The sequence below is a fragment of the Ciconia boyciana genome, chromosome 18 (assembly GCF_034638445.1).
Source record: "Ciconia boyciana chromosome 18, ASM3463844v1, whole genome shotgun sequence".
NCBI classification, from domain to species: Eukaryota; Metazoa; Chordata; class Aves; order Ciconiiformes; family Ciconiidae; genus Ciconia; species Ciconia boyciana.
Genome location: NC_132951.1, coordinates 6765183 through 6786342, shown reverse-complemented (window position 1 = coordinate 6786342; position 21160 = coordinate 6765183). Strand labels below are relative to the sequence as shown.

Sequence of the window (21160 nt, the reverse complement as noted above, 5' to 3'; positions counted from 1 at the left end):
GTCGGCCCCGCCCAGGGTAGGCTGCGGCGCGGGGGAAGGAGACGCTGCCCTTCCGCGGCCATGGCGCGCGGCGGGGGGAGAGGGCGCCGAGCGGGGCCGCGCGCCCCCCCCGCCACGGTGAGTGGTGCCGCCCGCGCTCGCTCGCGGGGGCCGGGCCCGGCGGGCCGCACCATCGCTGGGGGGGGAGCGGGTGGTGGAAGCTGGAGACGGGGACCTCGGGTGGAACCGGGCCTGGGGGTGGGGGGACGCACCGGGGCGCAGAGGGTACGGGACCCCCCGGGATGCACGGGGGCGGGGGGTGCGGGAGGCTTGGGGATGCGTGGGGTGCGGGTGGTAGCCCGGGGTGCATGAGTGCGGGGGGCCTCGGGGATGCCCCAGGGGTGCAGAGGGCCCGGGGAGCCCCGTTTGCAGGGCCCCAGCTTGCTGCAGTGCTGGTACGGGGAGTCCCGTGGGGAGATCCCTGCCTGGGGCCTGCCTGGCCCGTGGCTTTAACACCGGCGGTGCCCGCACTGCCTGGCCATGAGAGCCCGCGGCAGGCAGGGCTGTGGCGAGGTGCCCTGGACGGAGGGATTCCCCTGGTGCCTTGCTGCGTGTACCCCTCAGCCAGGCGTAGTAACCCCCAGGCTGTTTTCTGTGCCCAGAATTTCTTGCACTTTGCTCTTCCCATCTCTGCTCTGGCCAAAACGTTGCGTTTAACCTTGTGGGGAGAGCCTGTTCGTCCATGTCTGGTCCCTGCAGGCTCCAGGCATCCTGGGACCATTTCCAAACATGGCTCCCAGACGGGGTTACACCAACCCACGGGCTGTGGGGTGTGAGGTGGCTGTCAGCTGTGGGGTCAGGCAGGAGCAGGGGGTCGTCGCGCGGCTGTAACACCTCGGGTGGGTTTATCTCGTTGGTGTGGCGAGACGACAGAGCCTGGCGCGGCCGGAGCGTGGCCACACGCGGGGTAAGAGCAGTGTCCCCTCGCTGTGGCGGGGTCGGCTTGCTGCAAAGGCTGGCCTGGCAGAAAGCGGGGCCAAAGAGTTTATAACTTTGTGGCGTTTAAAAGACGATCCCCTCTGGTTTCAATACGTTCTTCTGTAGCTCTGTCCTTGACGTGAAGCATGTCCTGCCTCCCCAGCTCCCAGCATGGCCAGCAAAGCTCTGAGTAAACTCAAGCAGTGTTGAAACCTCCTGGGCAAACACCCTTTGGTTGGTCTTTGATGCACAGAAAACTGTATGAATGCAGAGTTTTGACAATGAAAGCGTACATATGGTTATTCGTAATAATTTTTTTTTAATATGGGGACTGCAAAGAAAAACCCGCCAACCACGTGCAGCCAATTCTGGTGCATGTAGAAATCTCCGGCAGCTGTCAAGTCCAATGCTGCTGCTGTAGAACAGTTTGGGAATCTGCCCCCGTGGTTGGTAGGACAAGCAAAAAGATTGCTGCTGTTGGCAAGAAGATGCTTTATATCTCCCGCTTGGCTCTAGCGGCATTGCTGCTCCAAGTGAACTGGTGTGTCATTTGTGAAGTGTAGTACAAGGAGGTGCAGGTCGTGCGTTGCCTTCACTCACCGGATTTTTCTCCTCTTCCTGCAGGATTGCTGGATGAAGGCCAACCCCGGGACTCTGAGCCAGATGTTGGAGAAAAGTTGCGTTTCTTTGTGAGCAGCTCACACAGCATCCGCAAGTGCCGTTCCCCTTTGTGGCTCCTGGAGGTGCCGAGATCCTCGTTCAGACATGGCATTTAGAAGGACAGAGGGAATGTCCATCATCCAGGCCTTGGCAATGACCGTGGCAGAGATCCCCGTGTTTGTTTACACGACGTTCGGGCAGGTACAACAAGCAGGAAAGGCTTTTCTGTCGGGTTCCTTGGGTTTTCTCTTTGAGGGTTGTCTGTAGAGAGAGAAGAGTCTGTGTTAGTTGTGAGGGACAGAGGCGTGACAGGGTGATGCTGGGGGACCTGGGCAGTTTGAGGATTTGTAAGAATTGCATGGAGAGCTTGGGGTGGTGGGAGAGAGCTGCTCAGGGTGGGCTTGGAGTAGGGAGAGGGGAGAGAAGGGCTTCCCACATCCCTCCTCGGGAAAACAGCTGGGCTCAACCTTTCTCTTCTTCAAAGGCACTAAAAAAAGACTTTTGTTTTAAAGATGATTAATATATTTCCCACTTGTTGTAATGCAACACTTGGAGCAATAAAGCTCAGCTACATACCAGGCTTTAAGTATTGAATTTGGGTAACCTGGATTGTATCTGTTATGGGCTGTGTGCAAATTTTGCAGCGTGTTTTGGTAATGAGAATTGAGACCAAGTTCTCCAGATTCTGTCAAAAAGGTGCTCTGCAGTTTCTTTGCTGCTAAGTCTTAGTTGTGTAGCAGGGACTGTGTTTTGTGGGTGGGAGGGGGAGTACCAAGGTGTCTTTATGTTTAAGACTGCTTGGAAAAAAAAAAAGGGTGGTGGAATTGGTTTTTCATTGTTGCTTTTTCATATCTTTTGTGTTTAAAGTCTGTCTTCTCTCAGCTGCGGCTCTCTCCAGGCCTGCGTAAGGTGCTGTTTGCTACAGCTCTCGGGACAGTTGCGTTGGCTCTTGCAGCTCATCAGCTGAAGCGTCGTCGTCGTCGAAAGAAGCAGATCGCTCCGGAGAAGTGCGGCTTTAAGCCTGGAGGGATCACAGTGCCCATCTTGCCAACCAGAAGGGTCTCCTCCGTGAAGAAAGGTTGGCCTTGCAAAAAGGGCAAATCCCCAAAAGCTTTTTGTGAGGGAGCAAAGATGGTGTATGGGGAGCGATGGGACGTTCCTGACAGCTGGGGGGAGAGGAAAGCAAAGCCATTTGTGTAGTGCATTGATGCAGAATGAAATTAGCAGCCTGAAGCGCAGTGCCATGAACACAGGGTTAGCAGAGGAAAGGGAGAGACCCTGAGCTCAAAGCCCTTGTGAGAAAAAAGTGACACTGAGGTTTTCACCAAGGTTTGCAGTTCCCATCCCCCTTCCTACAGAAAGACTGTGGACCTGTTACGCCACGCTTCTCCCGATAATAACGTCCCGGGGCACACGGTGACCTGGTTGCATATTGATCTTGGTGATGCCAATGTGACACCTGACCCAAGGGTCCCGTGTGCAGCCGTGTTGGTGAGGTTGGGCGGCGGAGGGGAGGGTGGCCTGAGCTAGGCTGGGGAGTCAGGAGTGTCTGTCCAGCTCTGCGGTTGCTCCTGGACCATGGGCAGCTTCTTCACCTACTTGTGTTGATTGTTGGGGTAAGAATGACCCAGGTCCTCAGCAAAGCACTTTAGGGATTAAGCATTTGTTTTGTGAAACATATGAAAATCTTTAAGCGTTTTTAATAACAACCAAGGGAGCGATGTCCATGCTCTGCCTGGCCTGAGGGAAGCTGGAGGAGTTCTTCCTTGATGCTTTCCACTTGTGCTTGTCTCCTGCCATCCATAAGTGGTGAATAAGTACTCATTCCTCAGCCTCAGATTCCCACTGATACCACCTTTCTTAGTGTCTCAGAGCAAAATAGAGCATACAGGAGATCCATGACTCATTTGCAGGTATTGGATGCTGCTTTGCCCATCTGCAGTCATGCTTGACAGGGTGATGTTCCCCTCCCTATACACAGCTGTAGTGAACCTGGCCTAAAATCCTGTTTTTGTGTGACCTTCCCAACTGCAGGATACTCCAGCAAGAGAGTCCAGAGTCCTGGCAGCAAGAGCAATGACACGCTCAGTGGGATTTCCTCCATTGAGCCCAGCAAACATTCCAGTTCCTCCCACAGCCTCACCTCGGTAAGGACCTTCTCAGCTGGGCTGGGAGAATCAGGGCTGGGAGATATGAGTGCACCTACCTGTAACAAGATCACCGAGTCCTTGGGCTGGCGCTGGCCGATAGATAATGCCAAAGCTTTTGGAGCAGAACAGGTTACCGAGTAATTGTAGGGCGCGTTCTGGTATTAACCTTGCAGTGACTGTCTGGAGTTGCCTGCGTAAAATCAGAGCAGCGTTTTCCTGTGGCCGAGAGCCCCAGGGTACATCCCACTTCTTTGGCCAACGAGAGGCTGCAGGAGGGACTTGTGTGTGGGACATGGCCGAGATTCCTCAGGGCTCTCTGTGACCCCCTCAAGGAATGAGGCTGGGTTGTTGCTGGGTCTCACAGCAATGGGGAGCTTGTTTGCTTCCCTCCGCGGTGGGGGTTTGGGTGGCCCAGCAGTCCCTGTGCCAGCACAGCCCTCCTGTGCTGGGACTGCTCACAGGTCACTTGGTTGTTAAAACCAAGTTAACTACCAAAATCTGATAGCTCTGTTCGGGAAACAGTGCAGGTTGAGAACACGGCCTAGTCGTTCTACCTACTCAAAGGCAAAAGCAGCCTATAAATACAGGTAATTCAGGCTTAACCAGGCAGGAGAAGCCATCACTGCTTATACCCACCTCTTGTGAGACCAAACGCAGAAGCGCTGGGGAGCGTTTGTGGCTTCAAGACCTGTTTTACATGCCCATTGCTCAAAGCCTCGCATGCTGCTGTTGGAGCAGTGGGCGGCACAAGCGAACCTCTGCAGCTTCGTGCACTGCGACTTACAGCAAAACACCCCCTCAGCATCACCCGCCTGGGCTCAGTGGCTGGTTAGCAATGCTGGGGCAAGAAGAGGGAAAAATCACCCCTTCGAAGGGAGCTGTTGGCCACCAACACCCTACAGTATGTGCAGGCATTGCTGTATTTTTAGCTTGTCCGGTACAGTTAAACCACTAGAAAGTTGCCAAAAATCTGTGCTGGCCAAAGTGTGTCTCCAGCAGGCGGCAGTGCCGGCACGGCGCTGGGTGTGCAGCCCTGCACCAGTACTCCCCTGGGGTAACTGGGATATGATGGGACGTATCAGTGAGGACCAAGCTGTGTCCAGCTCTGGCCTTCCTCCCCCTGCAGGGTCTCTCACATCCATTTAATTCCCCTGCAGCTTCTCCCTTCCCACAGATGCTGTCCGGGTTTTGTATCGCTGAAGTCTGTTTCTCTTTAGATAAAAAACCTGTCTAAATTCCTTTTTCCACTGCTGGTGCATGGGTGGGGATATCCACACGGAGAGGGATCTGTTCACGTACCCCCTTCATTGTGTGGGAGCTGAGCGTCTGTGACACTGTACTCATTGCTTTGATGTTACTTGATGGAGAAACAGCTCATCCTTCACGCAGCTGCAGTTTCTGCCTGCTCTCTCGTCTGCTTCCTGGGGCTCTTCTTTGCCATATAGTAAATAAGTCAGCAGCAGTGAACTGACAGTTTGCAGTTCTGGATCTCAACGGTGATTTATTAACACTCCACAGAGATTAATCAACAGAGGCAGGGCAAGAATTCATCTGTTAGATGATTATTGTAGCTTTTTTCTAGCATCGGGCTCACATTTGGACATCTTTCTCTAAGCCATATGAAAACATTGGCCATTGATAGTGTTTGAACCCAGCACTTTATTGGGTCAGACTTTCAAAGACATTTATGCACTAGTGTGAAATTGGAGAAAGCTGACAATTTGCTGCATGGATCTTAGTGCTCAGCCCTCCCAGGAGAAGGTTTGGTTACAAAGAGAAGAGTGAGGATCCCCCTGGCCAAAGGCCTCAGCTGTATTTTTGCTGGTAATCTGTTCCTTTGTTTGGACTGTGGTCGCTTCCAGTGGTGTTTGTACGGACAGCTGGGGCTGACATGAACTTTCTTTGAAAATCCCTGTGCCTTTGCAGCGATTGCTTTGGAGCTTTCTCAGGCTGTCACCTCCATCAGTGCTGTCCTGCTAGTGTGCTCACCATTGCACAGCTTGCTGTTTCCTAACGAAGCTTCAGTGTAAATTGGTCGAGAAGGTGTTTCCCACACAACTTTCCATGCTTTCAAAGACACCGCTGTGTCTGGAGAAGGGGAGGACTTCTCACCTCGTCTCCCCTCTCAGCACCGTGCAGCTCTCGGCAGTTGGCAGCGTAGTGTCAACCCAAGTGGGAGGGGGCCAGTAACCCTTGATGCCTTCCCCTTCCCAGGCAGGGGAGTCCCAGTAAGGGGGAGCACAAGGGCAAGTGTGGGGAAGGGAAATGGCTTATCGTTCAGATTTAACTGGTGGTGGTGTTTGTGTGGCCTTAACGCTGCTACCCTTGGAGAGAATTCAAAAGGCATTTGCTGCTCTCTGCTGCTTTCCTGCAGATGGTAGCAGTCAACTCTTCGAGTCCGACACCAGCATCAGCAGGGATGTGGGAGGCCCAGGCAATGGGGGATGCTGGAGCCATTGGTGATTCCAGTGCAGAAAGCCTCTACGTTCAAGGTAAACAAGCACAAGGGTAACGTCACCCTGGGGGGGTTGTTTATCACTGTGAGAGCAAAAAGAGGGTGTAAATTGACATAGAGCATCAGCAGGTCAATGTAGAGCTCTAACAGGAAGCTCTCTCCCATTCTCGACTTAAACTCAGTCACTTGTTAGTTATAAAAATCCCATTTTCTTCTCCTGAAGAAACATTTTGCTGTTTTCTCAGTGAATAATTTACTTCCAAAATACTGTTCTTTGAGCAACAGGCTCACCTTGTGCAGAGAACAGTATTTTGGAAGTAACACGGCTGATATTTTAACCAGTTTGGGGATGTTCTCCTTAACTTCTAATCCGAATTAAACCACATTTAAAAGGGAAAGAAATAGAATACATTTATTCTTTCTTATCAGTTGAGGAGAGGCTTCCCTCTTAGCTGGATTGGCTGAGTGAGCAAAGATTCATGCTGTATTGCTTTGTTCCCAAGTGGCCTGGGACTCTCTCAGCTTGTATTTGGTTGCATTGCCAGGCATGGAGCTGTTTGAGGAGGCCCTGCAGAAGTGGGAGCAGGCACTGACCATCAGGCAGAGGGACAATGCTAGTACCAGCACCCCCGTGCCCTGGGACAGCAAGAAACAGCAAGAGAGCATGTCTGAGAACATCCCAGAGGTAGGTCCCCGCTTTTCTCTTGCATTTGCCAGCTGGGGAACATGCTGAAAGATCAGCCTGGGTGCTGGAAGCAGTAATTAGGAGGTTAAAAGAAGAGCAAATTAACAGCAGAGTTGGGCCAGACTCTGTTTAAGAGCTGTCAGTATCTGCAGCTTCCTTATACAATGTGAGTGGGTGTTTTTAATTTCTTTTTAATAAGTCTCGCCCCCTCATTCCCCAGCTTTTCTACCGACCTTCCAGCATCATGTCAGTCACTGTCATGCAAGTCCTCCAGCAGCAGGGGCTGCGGTAGGAAAAGGCTGTAACAAATACAGCACTGGAGAGAAAGAAATAGCTTTCTTCCTGGCAGTGTTGTGTCTGTAACTTTTTAATGCATTTGAAAGTGGAGATCTTGATGGTCGCTATCACTTCCTAGGCAGCTGGGTGGAGAAGCAGAGGCCAGCTGCCTACATGTATTAATGAGTAAAGTGAAGTGGTAACTCAGTAGGAGCTAAGGATGCCCCTGCTCACTGAGCAAGTGGGTCAGGGAGATGTGTAACTCGCTCTGCCTACAGCTACAGAAACAAGTATTTTAGGACAACGCCTTGTTGTCTTGGACTTGAGGACTATGCAGGGAAGACCTCTGATAAGAGGCGATCCAAACTAGAAAGGCTCAGTGACAATCGTGAAGCTAAAGAGAGCAGCTGTAGCTCAGGACTGTGAAAGGAGCTAAACTCCCAACTCTCCAGAAGTTCTTGCTGGCAAAATGTGTTCCCAGCCTCTTATAAACAAGGCCTGGTGTAGTCAGTATGTGCGATATTTGTCTTTTGTGGTGGATAATATTTATCCAAGTCAAATCTGGATTCTCTTGTTGTTATCTCTCCTTGAAGAGTGCTATAGTATTTCTAAAACTGACTTAAAAACAGTTGACTCGTTATCAAAATAGATTTCGTGCTTCTTGTTAATGCTTCTGTCTTCTGGGTGAGATACTCATGCAGACACAGGGGCATGAAGGCAAGATGCTGTGTAAGTCTTATTTTTCTCCCCCTTTTTTTTTTCTATCCTCTTGTGCTGCTTACAGCAAAATTTGCTTATGTGCAGCACCTTAACCCGAGGACTCTTACTCTGTTATGCAGTTCTGGATACTTTGTTGTATTTAACACAGGTTTTCTGATGTGATTCCCTCTTGAAATTAGGCTAAAGTCAGAAGAATTAAGTGATCTATAACTCATTAAAATACCTGTTTTTCTGGATGGCAGGTTAAAGTTCTTAAGTTCTTTCTTCCTTTTTTAACAGGAAAACAAAATTGTAAAGCTAAAAAGCCAGAGGATTTGAATAGGCTGTGTAGAAGCTTCCCTCCCCTTGCGTTATTAGCTGCATTGTAGGATTAATGAGTCTTCTCTTCTTTTTTTTTTTTTTTTTTAATCATTTAATCTGCAAACTGTAAATCCCATTTTACTGAAAATTTCCTTCCATATTTGTGCTGTCAATCTGTCTCTGCCCAGCTGGCTAACTAAGGGTGGCATTTATGTATGTTCAAGGAGGAGTCCCAGAAAAGGGAGTTTGCCGAGAAGCTGGAGTCCCTCTTGCACCGAGCCTACCACCTCCAGGAAGAGTTTGGGTCTTCGCTTCCATCAGACAGCATGCTGCTGGATCTGGGTATGGGAGCTGGGTTAGAAATGCATTAGAAGGCCAGTTTCTTTTCTGATTTTATATCTTTCCTGTAAGCTAGGCCATGAAGTGGTGACAAAGTGCTCTTTGTGGGGGTGGGAGGGAGAGCACAGTGGCTAAGAGGAGTGGTAGTCCATAAACTCAAACACATGCAGCTTCTTCCTCTCCTCCAGAGAAGACTTTAATGCTTCCATTGACGGATGGGTCATTGCGGCTTCGGACAGATGATGAAGACAGCTCAATTTCTGAGGACTCCTTCTTCTCTGCAGCAGAGGTGACTTAAGTTTCAGCTGTGTGTAGCAGTCTGTAGCAGTCCAGCAGCTTGGAGGGGAGCCACAAAGGCAGTGGAGCCAAACACGTCTTGGTAGAGGAAGATGATACAACATGGAGCAACAGCCCCAAGCTGGGAGGTTCATGATGAATGTTAGAAAAAGCTGTTTCATTAGAGGCATGGTGCAGCCCTTTCCAACCAGCATTTCCATGTCATCTCCCTATCTACTGTAGAAAAACATGCCGTAACAGCTAGGAAAGTACTGTAAATCTAATGTAATGTGGCTTGGTTGTGTAAATTTTAGGGGATATTGAGCTGTGTCAGAGCTGAGACAGCTTTCAAACTGGTGGGAAAAGAAATATTTTTCTATGAAATAATTGGCACTGACAAAAGTTTGCTAGCTGTAGAAGGCACATCTTGCTTGTGTGCAGTCTCTGAGTATTTGCAAATATTTAACGAGATCATTTTGTTCTTCCCATGCCTCTTGCCATCTCTGCAGCTCTTTGACTCTCTCCACTTTGAGGAAATACCATTCCACCTCTCTAAGCCAGTAGCAGCATATGAAGAAGCTCTGCAGTTAGTGAAAGAAGGGAAAGTTGCGTGCCGGACGCTGAGGTGAAGTGCCAGCTGGAGTTGTGCGCCCTTGTGTCGAGGCTCCTTTGAGCAGCGTGAACACATTATTTGCCTTTGAGCAGCCCTATAACCAGAATAACCCTTTGGGGACAAAAACTCTTAGCATCCTTCCTGCTGGTTCAGACTTCCCAGGGTACTAGCCCCAGATTTCAGGGGACACATGTTGAGAAAGGGTAGTTGTCCCAGGAAATTAGTAATGGGAAATGTGACTGTTCTGTGTGGCTGACTGGCATAGTCCTGTGCTGTAACAGCCCTCGCAGAGGTGCTCTGGTCCCCCAGGGAGCTGTACAAAGGGAATGCAGTTGTTACTTCCTCCTAGGCACAGATAGGGAATTATGTTTTTTTGGGGGACCAGAGTTGTTAGGAACACAGACATCGGGAGAGCTGAAATTTATGTAATCCTTCCCCTTTCCCTCTAGGACAGAGCTCCTTGGCTGCTACAGCGACCAGGATTTCCTCGCAAAGCTGCACTGTGTCAGGCAGGCCTTCCAGGTGAGAACGGCTCGAGGCTCCCGGGTTTCCGTGGCGCGTTGCTGCCAGCAGCACGTTCTCCTCTGCCCATGCAGGGGTGAAGCCTTTGCCTCTCTAGAGCAAGTAAAAGCAGAAGCAGCAGCAGCCCAAGCTCCCCTTGCTTAACTCTGTAATCCCATCCTGATTGATTTGGAGAGGGAGAGGATCCCCTGGTCCGTGTGCTCAGCTTGAGTGGTGGTTACATGGCCACAGATACTGGTTTAGTTCTGGGAAGTGAAAGTTTGGTAATTTCAGAGCTGCCCAGGAGCTGCTACTCCCACTTAAGAGCTTTTCACTGGGCTGGAGTCAAACCTCTGAAGTGGGGGAGCAAGGTTTCCTTCTCCTTACTGCGATCCGCATCCTAGCAATGCATGTCTAGAGCCTGAACAGCAGCTTTTGTGCCCTGGTCCCACTGCCACTCCGTGGCTCCAGTACCTCCGTTCTTGTCGATTCCAGTCTTTCAGCCTAATTTTAAACTCGCTTCCTGGAGAGAGCAGTTTTGTTTTCTAGGCTCCAGCTTATTAAAGATTAATGATACTGGTGTATGCAGCATTGCACTGCTTTGTGTCCTGTCCTTTTTTCTCCCAACTCAGAATTCATGTGGGTGTACACGTTCACAGGAGACTTCTTGTGTTCCTTTTGCAGGAGCTGCTGGAGGATGAAAGCAATCAACTGTTTTTTGGGGAGGTTGGGAAGCAAATGGTGATAGGACTGATGACAAAAGCTGAAAAGGTAGGAAGTTTGTATAATGACTCAGCTGTGTCTTGTGAGCACAGGGTACTCGTTCTTCCATCCCAACCGAGAGCTTTTCCAGTGTCTTGGAAGGAGAAAACTTCATCTGCATGCTGGTGACTATTGCAAGAAATAAAATGCCTGTGCTTTTAATCTTGTTTAACCAGATTCTTTGAAAGAACCTCTCTGTCCAGCTCCTCTCCACAGTTTGATACTGTGCCTCACTGGAGCGAACAGAGGGTACAGGCTGTGCATCAGCGATGGCATCGTCTCAAGGAATATAGAAAGGGAAAAGAGAATCAAACCTTTGCATCAACCACATACCAGGTCTCAGATCACTGGCTTAGTCACTGGTCATCCCCTAAACAGGGAGATTGTCGCTTGCACAGTGTTAGTCCCTTACTGGCTCCATTTGCTTACAGGTGTCTCTAGCTACTTCCTTGAAGAAAGGGGAGCAACGTAGGTGCTTTGAGTCACAGTCTTCCTGAAATAAATTCTCTCTTTCTGCACAAAGTGTTTTGGCTAAAAACTTCAGCCAGTTGCATGCATTGATGTTGATGTTAGCTCAAAATAGAGCAGTCAAACTTAGGTGAAATTGGCCCACAACTGTTGTGCCTTCTGAAGTGTTTTGTTTCTCTGCTCTCTCAGAATCCCAAAGCTTTTCTGGAAAGCTATGAGGAGATGCTGCATTATGCGCTGAAGCAAGAGACCTGGCCGACGACTCAGCAGGAGCTGGAGGGAAGAGGGGTTGGTAAAGACATTCTCTCTAGAAAGTTGCAGAGAAGTTGGAGGATAATGAATATGTAGGAATGGCCCAGGGGTGAAAGAACTGCTGCTGAAATAAGATTATTTTGCAATTGTACATTGTTGGGGAGGGCACGGGGAAAACTGGCTGTTGGGGTGTTTAAACTTCATGGCAAAGCTTGCTTTCAGCAATGTCAGCACTACTGTGGTCAAAAAAAATAAAACCAAACCCAAAACCCCAACTCAAGATCCCAACTTTTTCTAGAGGCCACAAGCTACTGTCTGTAGGTCTGTAAGATTTGCTTTTGCCTTTTGACTGGGCTTTTCCTGGACACAGGATTAATAAGTTTATTGGCCAAGCCCCTCTCTGGGGGCCGTGAACTGAGTGTACAGTTCAGTCCTCCTGCCTTGGTGGCAAACTTTGGCTCATTACATTTTGTTGCTTCAAAGCAAAAGAGTAAAGTCTGTCTCCTTTTTTTAAACCTGTTTCCTTTACAGACTGTTGTGCTCTCTGACAGGTGGTGTGCATGAGTTTCTTTGATATTGTGCTGGACTTCATCCTCATGGATGCTTTTGAGGATCTGGAGAACCCGCCCTCCTCCGTGCTGGCTGTGCTGCGCAACCGATGGCTCTCTGACAGCTTCAAGGAGACGGTGAGTTAAGCGGGTAGTCCTTGTGCAGAGCATGAGATCTCAGTGCCAAGGCTAGGAAAGAATATAACCTCAGCTGTCCTGGCTGAGCTGAATTTTCTCTTTAGAAATACCATGCTTTCTTGAAGCTCTAAACAACAATCTTCTGGTACATGTAAATTGTTTACAGGAAAGCTTTCCTTATTTTGAAAGCATCTGGTTGGCTCCAATAGACTTATTTCTCTAGTGGCCTTTAGCAGTGATGCCACGGATATGATAAAAGATGACAATGCGTATTTTCATGAATGAGAATAAGAGAATCAAAATGTAGGGAAAAACGTGTGCTTTTTTGCACCTGGCCATTCATTCTGGTGGTACCTCAGCAGATACTGAGGCTCAAATAGCAGCGCTTTCCTCTAGTCCTGGCCCCCAGCTGCATATTTAAGACTGACTAGTTTCATAGACTGAGAAGATGATGGTTGGGAGGCATCTTTTAACAGCTGTCTGCTTACAGTCTGCATTCTAGGGTGTTTGGCAGCTATGTCAGATCATATTAGCAACCTTCAAAAATACTTCGGCTTTTCTGGAATGGATCTGGAGTGGCTAAATCTGCTTCCAGTTCACTTCAATTTTGTCACTGATTTTAGAGTTGTTGGCACAAAAGGGTCACTGCTTTGATAGTTTGATGGCAATGTGCTGGTAAACTCGTGGTCTTTTGGTTTTTGTTTTGTTTTGGCTTTTTTGTTTTGTTTTTGTTTTTTGTTTTTTTCTTTTTTTTTGGAAAAGTAATCCCAGTAAGCGATGGTCTCTCTCTGTTAATTGTAGGCTCTAGCAACTGCCTGCTGGTCAGTTCTGAAAGCAAAAAGGAGGCTTCTGATGGTAAGGAAAATTAATTAAAAGGGAAAGAATCTAATGTATTTGAAGCTGAAAAGATAACACCTAGATCTTGACAAAATACAAAATCTAAGTGGTATAAGACTGAACTGAATCACATTCTTTGTGATGCTTTAGAGCACTAGGGCCCTGCCGTCATTGCTCCCGGGCCACGCCAGTGTTTTACTGAATCAGTCTGAGTTTATTCTCCCTTTTTCTTAATGTGAGGATTCAAAAGACAATGTTGCCTATCTGGTAGTCCCTCTCCCTGCTCATGATACCGTAGGAATGGTCGCAGACACCAAGCAACAAGGGGCTGCTCCTGAGCTGTAGTTTCCCTGCTGGCAGCGCAATGAATGGCTCATGCGTTTCTCTGCTTCCCAGCGCTGACTGCTGACTAGCTGTTACTTGATGTGTTTCCCTTAAATCTGTGGCTTTCTAAAGTATCACAGCAGATGAGTTCATGGACATGGGGAACGGGAAGCTGCAACTTCACAACCCCAGTTCTGCAACAGGGTCTGTGGCCTCTGGCAAGTTTTCAACTCCTATCCCACAACCAGCCGGTACGGCTGGGTTTGCTTTGCGAGATGGTACAAAGAGAAATGAGAGCGTTGGAAGCTGATTTGGTGCTGTCATGGAGTAGCCCTGTCTTGGATATTTCCATGCCCTTTCCTGGCTTGGTCTGGAGATTATAAGTAGAGTCTATAAAGACTGCCTGATGGCTGCCTTTCATTTTCTTCTATTTATTTTCCTCCTGAAATGGTAGTTTAGAAACATGAAAATAGAAAGCTCTAGTCATCCTTCAAGGGATCTAAAAGATAAATGTAATTCTGCAGGAAGAGATGTTCTTAAGTAGTTCTTAACTTCAGTTACTGAAGCATGGTGCTTTCTGGCATGGAATTTGGTAGCTGATACGGAATAAGCTGTTAATTCTGTCTGAGAACCAACTAATTCTCCCCTTCCCTGTGGCAGGTACCAGATGGCTTTATCTCTCATTTCTACTCCGTATCGGAGCATGTCAGTCCTGTTCTAGCCTTTGGTTTTCTGGGGCCTAAGCAGCAGCTATCTGAAGTCTGCAGTTTCTTCAAGGTAAGATGGCTTTTCTATACCTAATCTGTGGGACTCCTGCTGTCTTCTGGCTTAAAGCTGTAGATGTGTGCTTTTGATGACTGACGTGGCATTAAGAAACTTGGCTCTGTACAAAAGCCTTCTAAAAATCACTGTTTTTTGACATGCAGATTGCTGAATTCAGATTGATAAGAATTCCCAGCACAATTTACTATAGCTGATAGCAAAAATGTGTCATGAGATCAATTTATACAATCAGTATTGGAAAAGATTACAGGTGCATATGCTGAAAGAATACGTTGTCTAAGAGTACATGGGATATTACAAGTTACGTATTTGATCTTAAATCCTAAATCCTCTTGTTCTTGTAGATAATATCATGAGAGGCTGTGTTGCATTCATTCAGTGTTTGCAGGGATATTGCCATGGACATCAGCATTGCTTTCCGGACTTCGGGAGCTCTGCTGTCCTGTTTCAGAGGCATGAGGGGATTTAGCCACAAAAGTAATACCCAGCCTGAAGCAGAACTTTGCTCAGATGGCAGACGTGCAAAATTCCTTATGCGGTTCTCTGCTTGCTGCAGTCCAGGCAGCTGGTATTGGCAGGTGGGAGGAGGTCTCCTTGCTGTAAACCTTCCTTTTGTCTTTGCAGCACCAGATAGTACAATATCTGAAGGACATGTTTGATTTGGACAACGTGAGATACACAACGGTGCAGTCACTGGCAGAAGATATTTTGCAGCTGTCACGGCGGCGCAGTGAGATCCTCTTGGGATATCTGGGTACCGAGACTTCCCCTGAGATGAACGGCACGCTTCCTGTTGAAAATGAGCCACTGAAGGAGCTCATCTGATGTCAATCAGGAGAGAAAAGCAGTTTTGTACAAGGACCTTTTTCCTCCCAGAGATGGATAAAACTACCTGCAGTGCTCAGTGGTGGCAGCAAGACTATCTCAACACACAGCAACCTGGTGGGACCTTCTGCTTTTTGTAGCCAGTAGCGTTTGCTGGGATGGATCCAGGACCACTTGCCAGCTTATGGTTTGAATTTCTTCTTTGTTCCACCTTCCTGTTCTTTTTATTATTATTATTTTTAATGTGTCATATAAACCACGAACTGCCTGGGCCCAGATTTTTGCCCAGTTCTCTTGAATAGGGCAACATACGTACCCATTTCGCCTGTGCGTTTTCTGGGAGATGATCCCTGATGTTTACGATTGTGTGGGAGCAGGAACATCATTGGTAAATTCTCCATTGACCCTTAGCTTCTCAAGGAGGCTTTGTTTGCTTTGGGATTTTTATTATCATTCTTTCTCTGCTGTGTTTCTACAGACATTACTGCTGATTTTTACTGTATGTGTTTTAACACATGCAATGTGACTAGCAAATATTTCTTTCCCAGAGAGGAAGAAATACTTCTGTAAAGCACTGAAGTAAAATGCAGACTTTTGTAACCAGTCTGAAGCTCTAAGGAAGTTGGTCTGTTCCCTCTGTGTTGCTGCTCTTTGCAGGCCAGATGACCGGGTCTGTGCCTTGGTCATCCTTGCTTAGGAGATTGCCGAGGTCTATGTTTGCCCCTAAGGCAAGCCAGTGTGAGGAGGGGGTGGATTTGCATCCTGCCTGTGCATGCACAAAGTCTTTAACATCCATCAAAGTGCCTTGCTGTATTTCAGAATGAGCCAGCAGCAGTTTTCACTGGGTAGGAGGTGTGGGGCGTACACAAGCAGAGGGAACCGGTATAGCCTGGTGCCTATTCCTGTTATGCACAAGGCAGTAAGAGGTGTAGATGTTGGATGTGATGTACAAAAGGGGTTATGTGTGCAGGTGCCTGGAGAGCTGGGATCAAGCTGCTAGAGAGGAAATGACTCTTTATAGTCTGTCAATCCTAAGAAACATAGCATAGTGTTGGGTATAGATCAAATGCATGTGTATGTATGACCTTGTAGTGCTGGGAGAGGCTCTTATCAAATGTGATCCTGACTGCACAGCCGGCACCTGAAATCTGGCTGCTTTGGGACACGTGCTGAGTTGGATACTAGCGTAGGGTAGTGGCAGTGGAGTGTGCTGGACTTGAGGTGGTCCTGGCTTTTGTGTGAGGTTTGCAGTGATTTGCCAAGTCCTCTGTGAGTGCAATGCCACAGATGAAGGTTGAGCGTCCAGCCTGTGTGTTCTCCTGTTTCAGTCCACGTACAGCTCCGAGTCCCAGCCTCAGAATGAGGAGGTCTTCAGGGAGACGAAAACGAGGATTTTCACAAAAACATGGGCTTCACTGTTTTTTCTCCAGACTGATTAGTTATCCCTTGTGTCTGTTCCAGGTAAAAGCCATAAGTCTTACCTAGCTGTATATTTGCAAGGGGGAAAAAAAAAAAGTAAGAATCTGGAGTTTCTGAATGAGTGGAAAGTCAGTGCATGGGCTTGGAGAATATAAATGTCTTCTTTCTTCCTCTTCAGATGTCTAATGTGGATTCTGCTGGTAAAAGCAGGAAGGAAGTGAGCAGGGAAAAAGTAAACAGGAGGATGTAAAAGGAGTAGATAAATGCTCCTGAGATGCTTGCAAGAGGGTAAGTGTAGAGCACATAACATCTGTTGCTCTATAAGCACATCAGACTGATGTGGCTTATCCTGAAGACCAGATTAATGCAATAAACAAGACAGTGCTGAGGCAGAAGTGAGGAGCAGCTGACCCAAGTGAGGCTGCATGAAATAAACTGTTACGAGAAGGATTTAAGAGAGAGCAATTGAAACTAGGAAAGGTCTCTGAGGTGTCTTGCTCCTGGCAGCATGCAGTGAGAGAAGAAACAGAGGATATTGTATTAGCACGACACACCTGCTATATGTAAACTGTGATGCAAAAGTACATTATATTCTGAAAGCAAGTTACTTTGCCAAAAAAAGTGTTTATAGTGCTTTGTGATCTTGTATGGCTGGTTTAGAAGAAAGAGTAACTTCAGCAGCTTTGTATAGTGGTTAAAAAGATGCTAAAATGTGAAGATTAATGTAATAAGATGGATTGTAATTCTAAACAATCAATGCTGTTAATTTCTCATTTTTAGAGTTGTTTTATGTGTATTTATTTACTACTTTGAGTGTCTTTTGGCCTCAGTGCTTGGGGCAGCCTGCCTGCTTTGTGTACAGACAAGAACACTGGCTGCTGACTTTGGTCTTTTCTCATCCTCGCAGGAGAGGATACTGAAACAGGGTGCCCATGAAGCAAACATGAACTTGCACTGTGGCTTTTTAAGCTAAGAAATTGTAAATTCCTAATCAATCAAATGGAAGAAAGACAGTTTTGTTACAGCTTTATGCTTTTCCTTAGCCCTTATTGCAAACAGGGTACGCTGCCCTCCCAGTGAAGGTAAAGGGGGATCTTCCTCAAGAACATCCGCAGCTTCTTGAAGGTTGAGTTCTCCCCCTCCACCTGCCAACACTAACTTGTTCCTGCACAAGCCAAGGATGTCTGCTGAGACAAACTGATTTTCTCTTTACTAGGGAGGACGTTAAACTTCTCTACAACCCCCCCCCCCATTTCATTGCTGTTCTTTCTCCCTCCCCAGTCCCAGTGCAGCTTGAGAGGAAAGGCAGAAGAAAGGTGTTTGCTTTCTCTGAAGGGTACTGCTCAGATCAGTGGGTTCAGAGGAGCTGTTCCTGTGGAAGAAGCTCTCCCTGACCTGAGGCGTGGTGGTCAGCGACCTGCTGCATTCAGCTCCTGTGGCTGCAACCCCGAGGAGGGGCTCAGGCTGCTCCCACTGATCCCATCCAGAGCAGGCTTGGCCGAAATAGCAACCACCTCATACTTATCTGTTTTGCAGGGTAGAGTAAAAGGTTATGACGGAACAACCGCCTGCCCTCTGGCTTCGTAAGAGATCACTAGAAAATCCTTCTTTCCCAGCATATTGTGTTTAGCAAAGGAAATTCTTCAGTATTAGTAGCAGACGAGATACGTATTCAGGTAGAATCTCTAGAGATAAGATATTTGCCTTTTTTATAATGAACCCTTATTCTCAAGGGGTTAAATCATTCTGGGCTGACACTTGCAAGATTTTAACACTGATGGGGATTTAAAGTGGCTTAGCAGCTATGAAATAAAATCCTTCAATAGTTTCTGATGCTTAAACAGAATTTCAAATATGCATGACACTCAGTTTTTATGTGGAGGTTGTAACAAGCTTCACTGGTGGTTAAAGTACGTACTCAGTACTTCAGTATGTATGTAGAGACTACACCAAATGGCTCTAGGAGAGTCTTTGTGATCTTTAAAGCACAAATACATTAATAAAAAAAATATGAGGAAAAATCTGCCTTGTTGTATCTACGAGATCAGTGTGGCTTTGAAAGAGCATGACTTGTGTTGTCTCATACAAAGAGGTGGGAAAGCAGGATTTTATTTACCCCTCTTCAGTAGAACATTCCTCTGCCATATCTGGAACTAATGAATGTAAACTTGTGCCTATTTTTCTTGCTTTCCTAAAGGTGTAAAAATCTGTTCTTGTTTTGCTTCTTTCTTTGCAGCTAATTTTTTTTTTTAATACCTTTAATCTTAGGATGTGGGCATTACAAGTCAAATAAAACTTTCCTTCATGATTGTGGTTTTTGTTTCTAAATTTCCTGGCAAAACTGGCTAGAAAGCCAAGTCTTTTGGTTTCTGATTTAGGTGACAGTTGTGGTGACACCTCTGGTGCTAGAGTGATGGTATAAAACAAGGCTCGCTCTTCCTACAGTCAAAATGCTAAACTTACAGCAAGAAAACTTAAGGGGTTTGTTTGCTTGGGGAGTCTTCCCGGTTCTACTGCAGACAAGTCCGTAGATTAAGGAGGCTGTAAAGTAAACAAGACAACTCACTGTACTTTAAGCAGTGGTTGAAAATTGTGGGGTTTCACTTTTCAGATTTTTCTTTTTTTGTGGCGGTTTGATTGTGTTTGGGTGTGGTGTGGGTAGGCTAGCAGACTGTGATAAAGCGATAACAGAAATCCCAGTAAGGAGCAGAATCTCTTAAACATTGTCCAAGTTCTTGTAGCATACTTATCAGCCTCCCAAACTATGTGAAAGAAACCCAGGGTAAAGACTGTGGGTTGATATCGGAGATGCCCATCTGCTGAGCACTGCAGGAAACTCATCTTCTCGTTCTTCTGAAGCAATTACAGTATGTTTAAATACTTTCATTTTCAAGTGATACAGAAACCAGATTGAATCCGATAGGCTGTTTGCTTCCACAGTGATTACGATTTCATCCATATGCTTAAAAATAAAAAAATAAGCCTTGGTTAGCATTAATGCAAGCCTGTCATGAGCTATGATATAGGCAAATAAAATGTTCATGAATAGGAAGATTTTTGGCTCATGCCACACCCTGAAGGTTAGGTGAAAGAGTTAAAAGGAGTTTATCTTAGTTTCCATGGTGTCAGACTGTATACTCATTACATCTCCAGAGCAGCTTTGTGCTTTCTTATGCTGAAGGAACAGAGCAAAGGCTGCTCTGTGTATTGACACTTTCTTCTTCTGTTCAGGAAGGAGTGGGTGAATATAGCAATGAAGCCCACAATTTTCAGTACTTGTCATGGTACATAGATCAAATGTAATCCACTCTGCCAGCATAACTCTATATTCAATAGCTTGGAAAGGAGGAGATTTATTTAACTTGAATAATGAAAGCAGTAAATCACTCATGCTACCTTGTAGCAGCCTTCTGATGAAGAAGGTATTTGCTCTTTCTTTCCAAATAATAAGACTTTAATGCTATTTTTCTTCTTGCAATACCAGGAGAAGTATCAGCTTTGAAGAGGCTGTTGAAATTAATTGGACATAGTCATAATTGCTGTTGAAAACAGGTGTATTACAACTGCAGGAAAAGGAGTTTTCTCCCTGTTCTGAAATCTTACTTTAAGGTGAACATATTAAAGAATAGAAATCCTAGTCCATGTGCTCTCCTGGCATATAAAAATTAAAGCAACCCCTTGCCTATGTTTATCACTTCTTGCACTGCTCTTGCATATTTATTTTTCTGTAAGTTTTACTTTTTAAAATTGAATTAACTTCAGTGGTTTGGTCTGAAGGTGTATTTGCCTTCTACAAGCTTTTCTGTGTATGCTGCTCACATATCTCACTTTTGCAGTGCTGCACTGTTTGTGTCCTGCTTTTTCCTCAGGCTCCCCAGGTTAAGTATTATTCTCTGGGCTCACATATGGGAACGTTCATTTCAGTTTGGTCTTCAAAGTGGGTGATTTCAGTAGTCAAAGGTATTTGGGGAGGAAAAAAAAGGTGTTGCCTGGCCTTTGCAGCACCTTTTAAAGGATGTGGGGACTTATCAGCAGCAGCATCCTGCTTTCTCTTGAGATTCTGCAGGGACTTTATTTTTTATTTTTATGTGTGCATGCTCACACAGGAGCTGCCGGTCCTTTACAGAGCTATAAAGGAGATGTGGCTATAAAAATCCATCCTCTTCCTAGTGTTATTTAACAAAAAAAGTATTTTCAACAGAGCTTAGTCCTTGTCCCTTAAATCACTCCTGTGCAAGGACAAGTAGAAATGTTATGCTTAGGCTAGTGAAATAATCCTGTTATGTAGTAGCATCTGTAGTAATACCATTTATAAAATGAAAGATTCCCTTTTAAAAACACATCTTTTCACCCTTGAAAAAGGTGACATGAGAGAAGGATGGTTTGGTTGTTATTCATGGGCAGTGGGGCCAGAGGAACAAGCAGCTCCTCAGCACGCCAGCCCCAGACTGTCCCTCTCCAGGCCCCGGACCCATCCCACGGCGGCAGGGCGTACCAGCACCGCAGCAGGAGGCCGTGAGGCGCTGGGGCGGCCGCAGGGAGGTTGTGAGGGGGAGTCCTCCCGCGGGCACTGCTCTCCATCAGCCCGGCCCGGCTCCACAGCGGGGCACCCGAGGGCTGTCCCGGCCGGGGCACCCCAGGCCCGCGCGGGCAGCAGAAGCCATTTTACCCGCCAAGTCGCCAACAAGCCCCTTCCTCAGCCCCCAGTGCCAGCCACCCCAGCGCCGCAGCTGATTGGCTAAGAGCTGGCGGCAATGGGAGCTGGTGATTGGCTAATCTGCATCTCTCCTTTCGCCAATGAAGAAGGACAATGACGCCCGCCTTTCTTTCGATTGGCTTTTCCGCTACCTGCGTCCTCCTCCTATTGGGCAC

The 21160-nt window shown here is 47.1% G+C and overlaps 1 protein-coding gene across 5 annotated transcripts; it reads left to right on the top strand.

Moving 5' to 3' along the window:
* The first annotated feature begins 6 nt into the window (after window positions 1–6).
* MIGA2 (mitoguardin 2) lies at window positions 7–18583 on the top strand. 5 transcript variants are annotated; one of them, XM_072883139.1, is made up of 16 exons: window positions 7–117; window positions 1582–1818; window positions 2500–2695; window positions 3652–3764; window positions 6142–6259; window positions 6768–6907; window positions 8428–8545; window positions 8713–8831; window positions 9328–9443; window positions 9881–9953; window positions 10617–10703; window positions 11352–11450; window positions 11966–12100; window positions 12902–12955; window positions 13922–14038; window positions 14669–18583. In XM_072883139.1, the coding sequence occupies exons 2-16, from the start codon at window positions 1723–1725 to the stop codon at window positions 14867–14869; spliced, it is 1782 nt and encodes a 593-aa protein (XP_072739240.1). In that variant the 5' UTR covers window positions 7–117; window positions 1582–1722; the 3' UTR covers window positions 14870–18583. The 5 variants fall into 5 exon arrangements, with proteins under 5 accessions (XP_072739240.1, XP_072739242.1, XP_072739239.1 ...); XM_072883141.1 differs by having other exon boundaries at window positions 2485–2695; window positions 8431–8545; window positions 8731–8831; XM_072883138.1 differs by having other exon boundaries at window positions 2485–2695; window positions 8431–8545.
* The last annotated feature ends 2577 nt before the right edge of the window (window positions 18584–21160 follow it).

What these genes read in the sequence shown, in the direction of transcription:
- MIGA2 (XM_072883137.1), top strand. Translation starts at nt 1,723, where the DNA reads ATGGCATTTAGAAGGACAGAGGGAATGTCCATCATCCAGGCCTTGGCA. An exon ending in CAGCATGCTGCTGGATCTGG is followed by an intron (nt 8,546 to 8,712) that starts GTATGGGAGCTG and finishes AAACACATGCAG; the next exon opens with CTTCTTCCTCTCCTCCAGAG. An exon ending in TGATGACAAAAGCTGAAAAG is followed by an intron (nt 10,704 to 11,351) that starts GTAGGAAGTTTG and finishes CTGCTCTCTCAG; the next exon opens with AATCCCAAAGCTTTTCTGGA.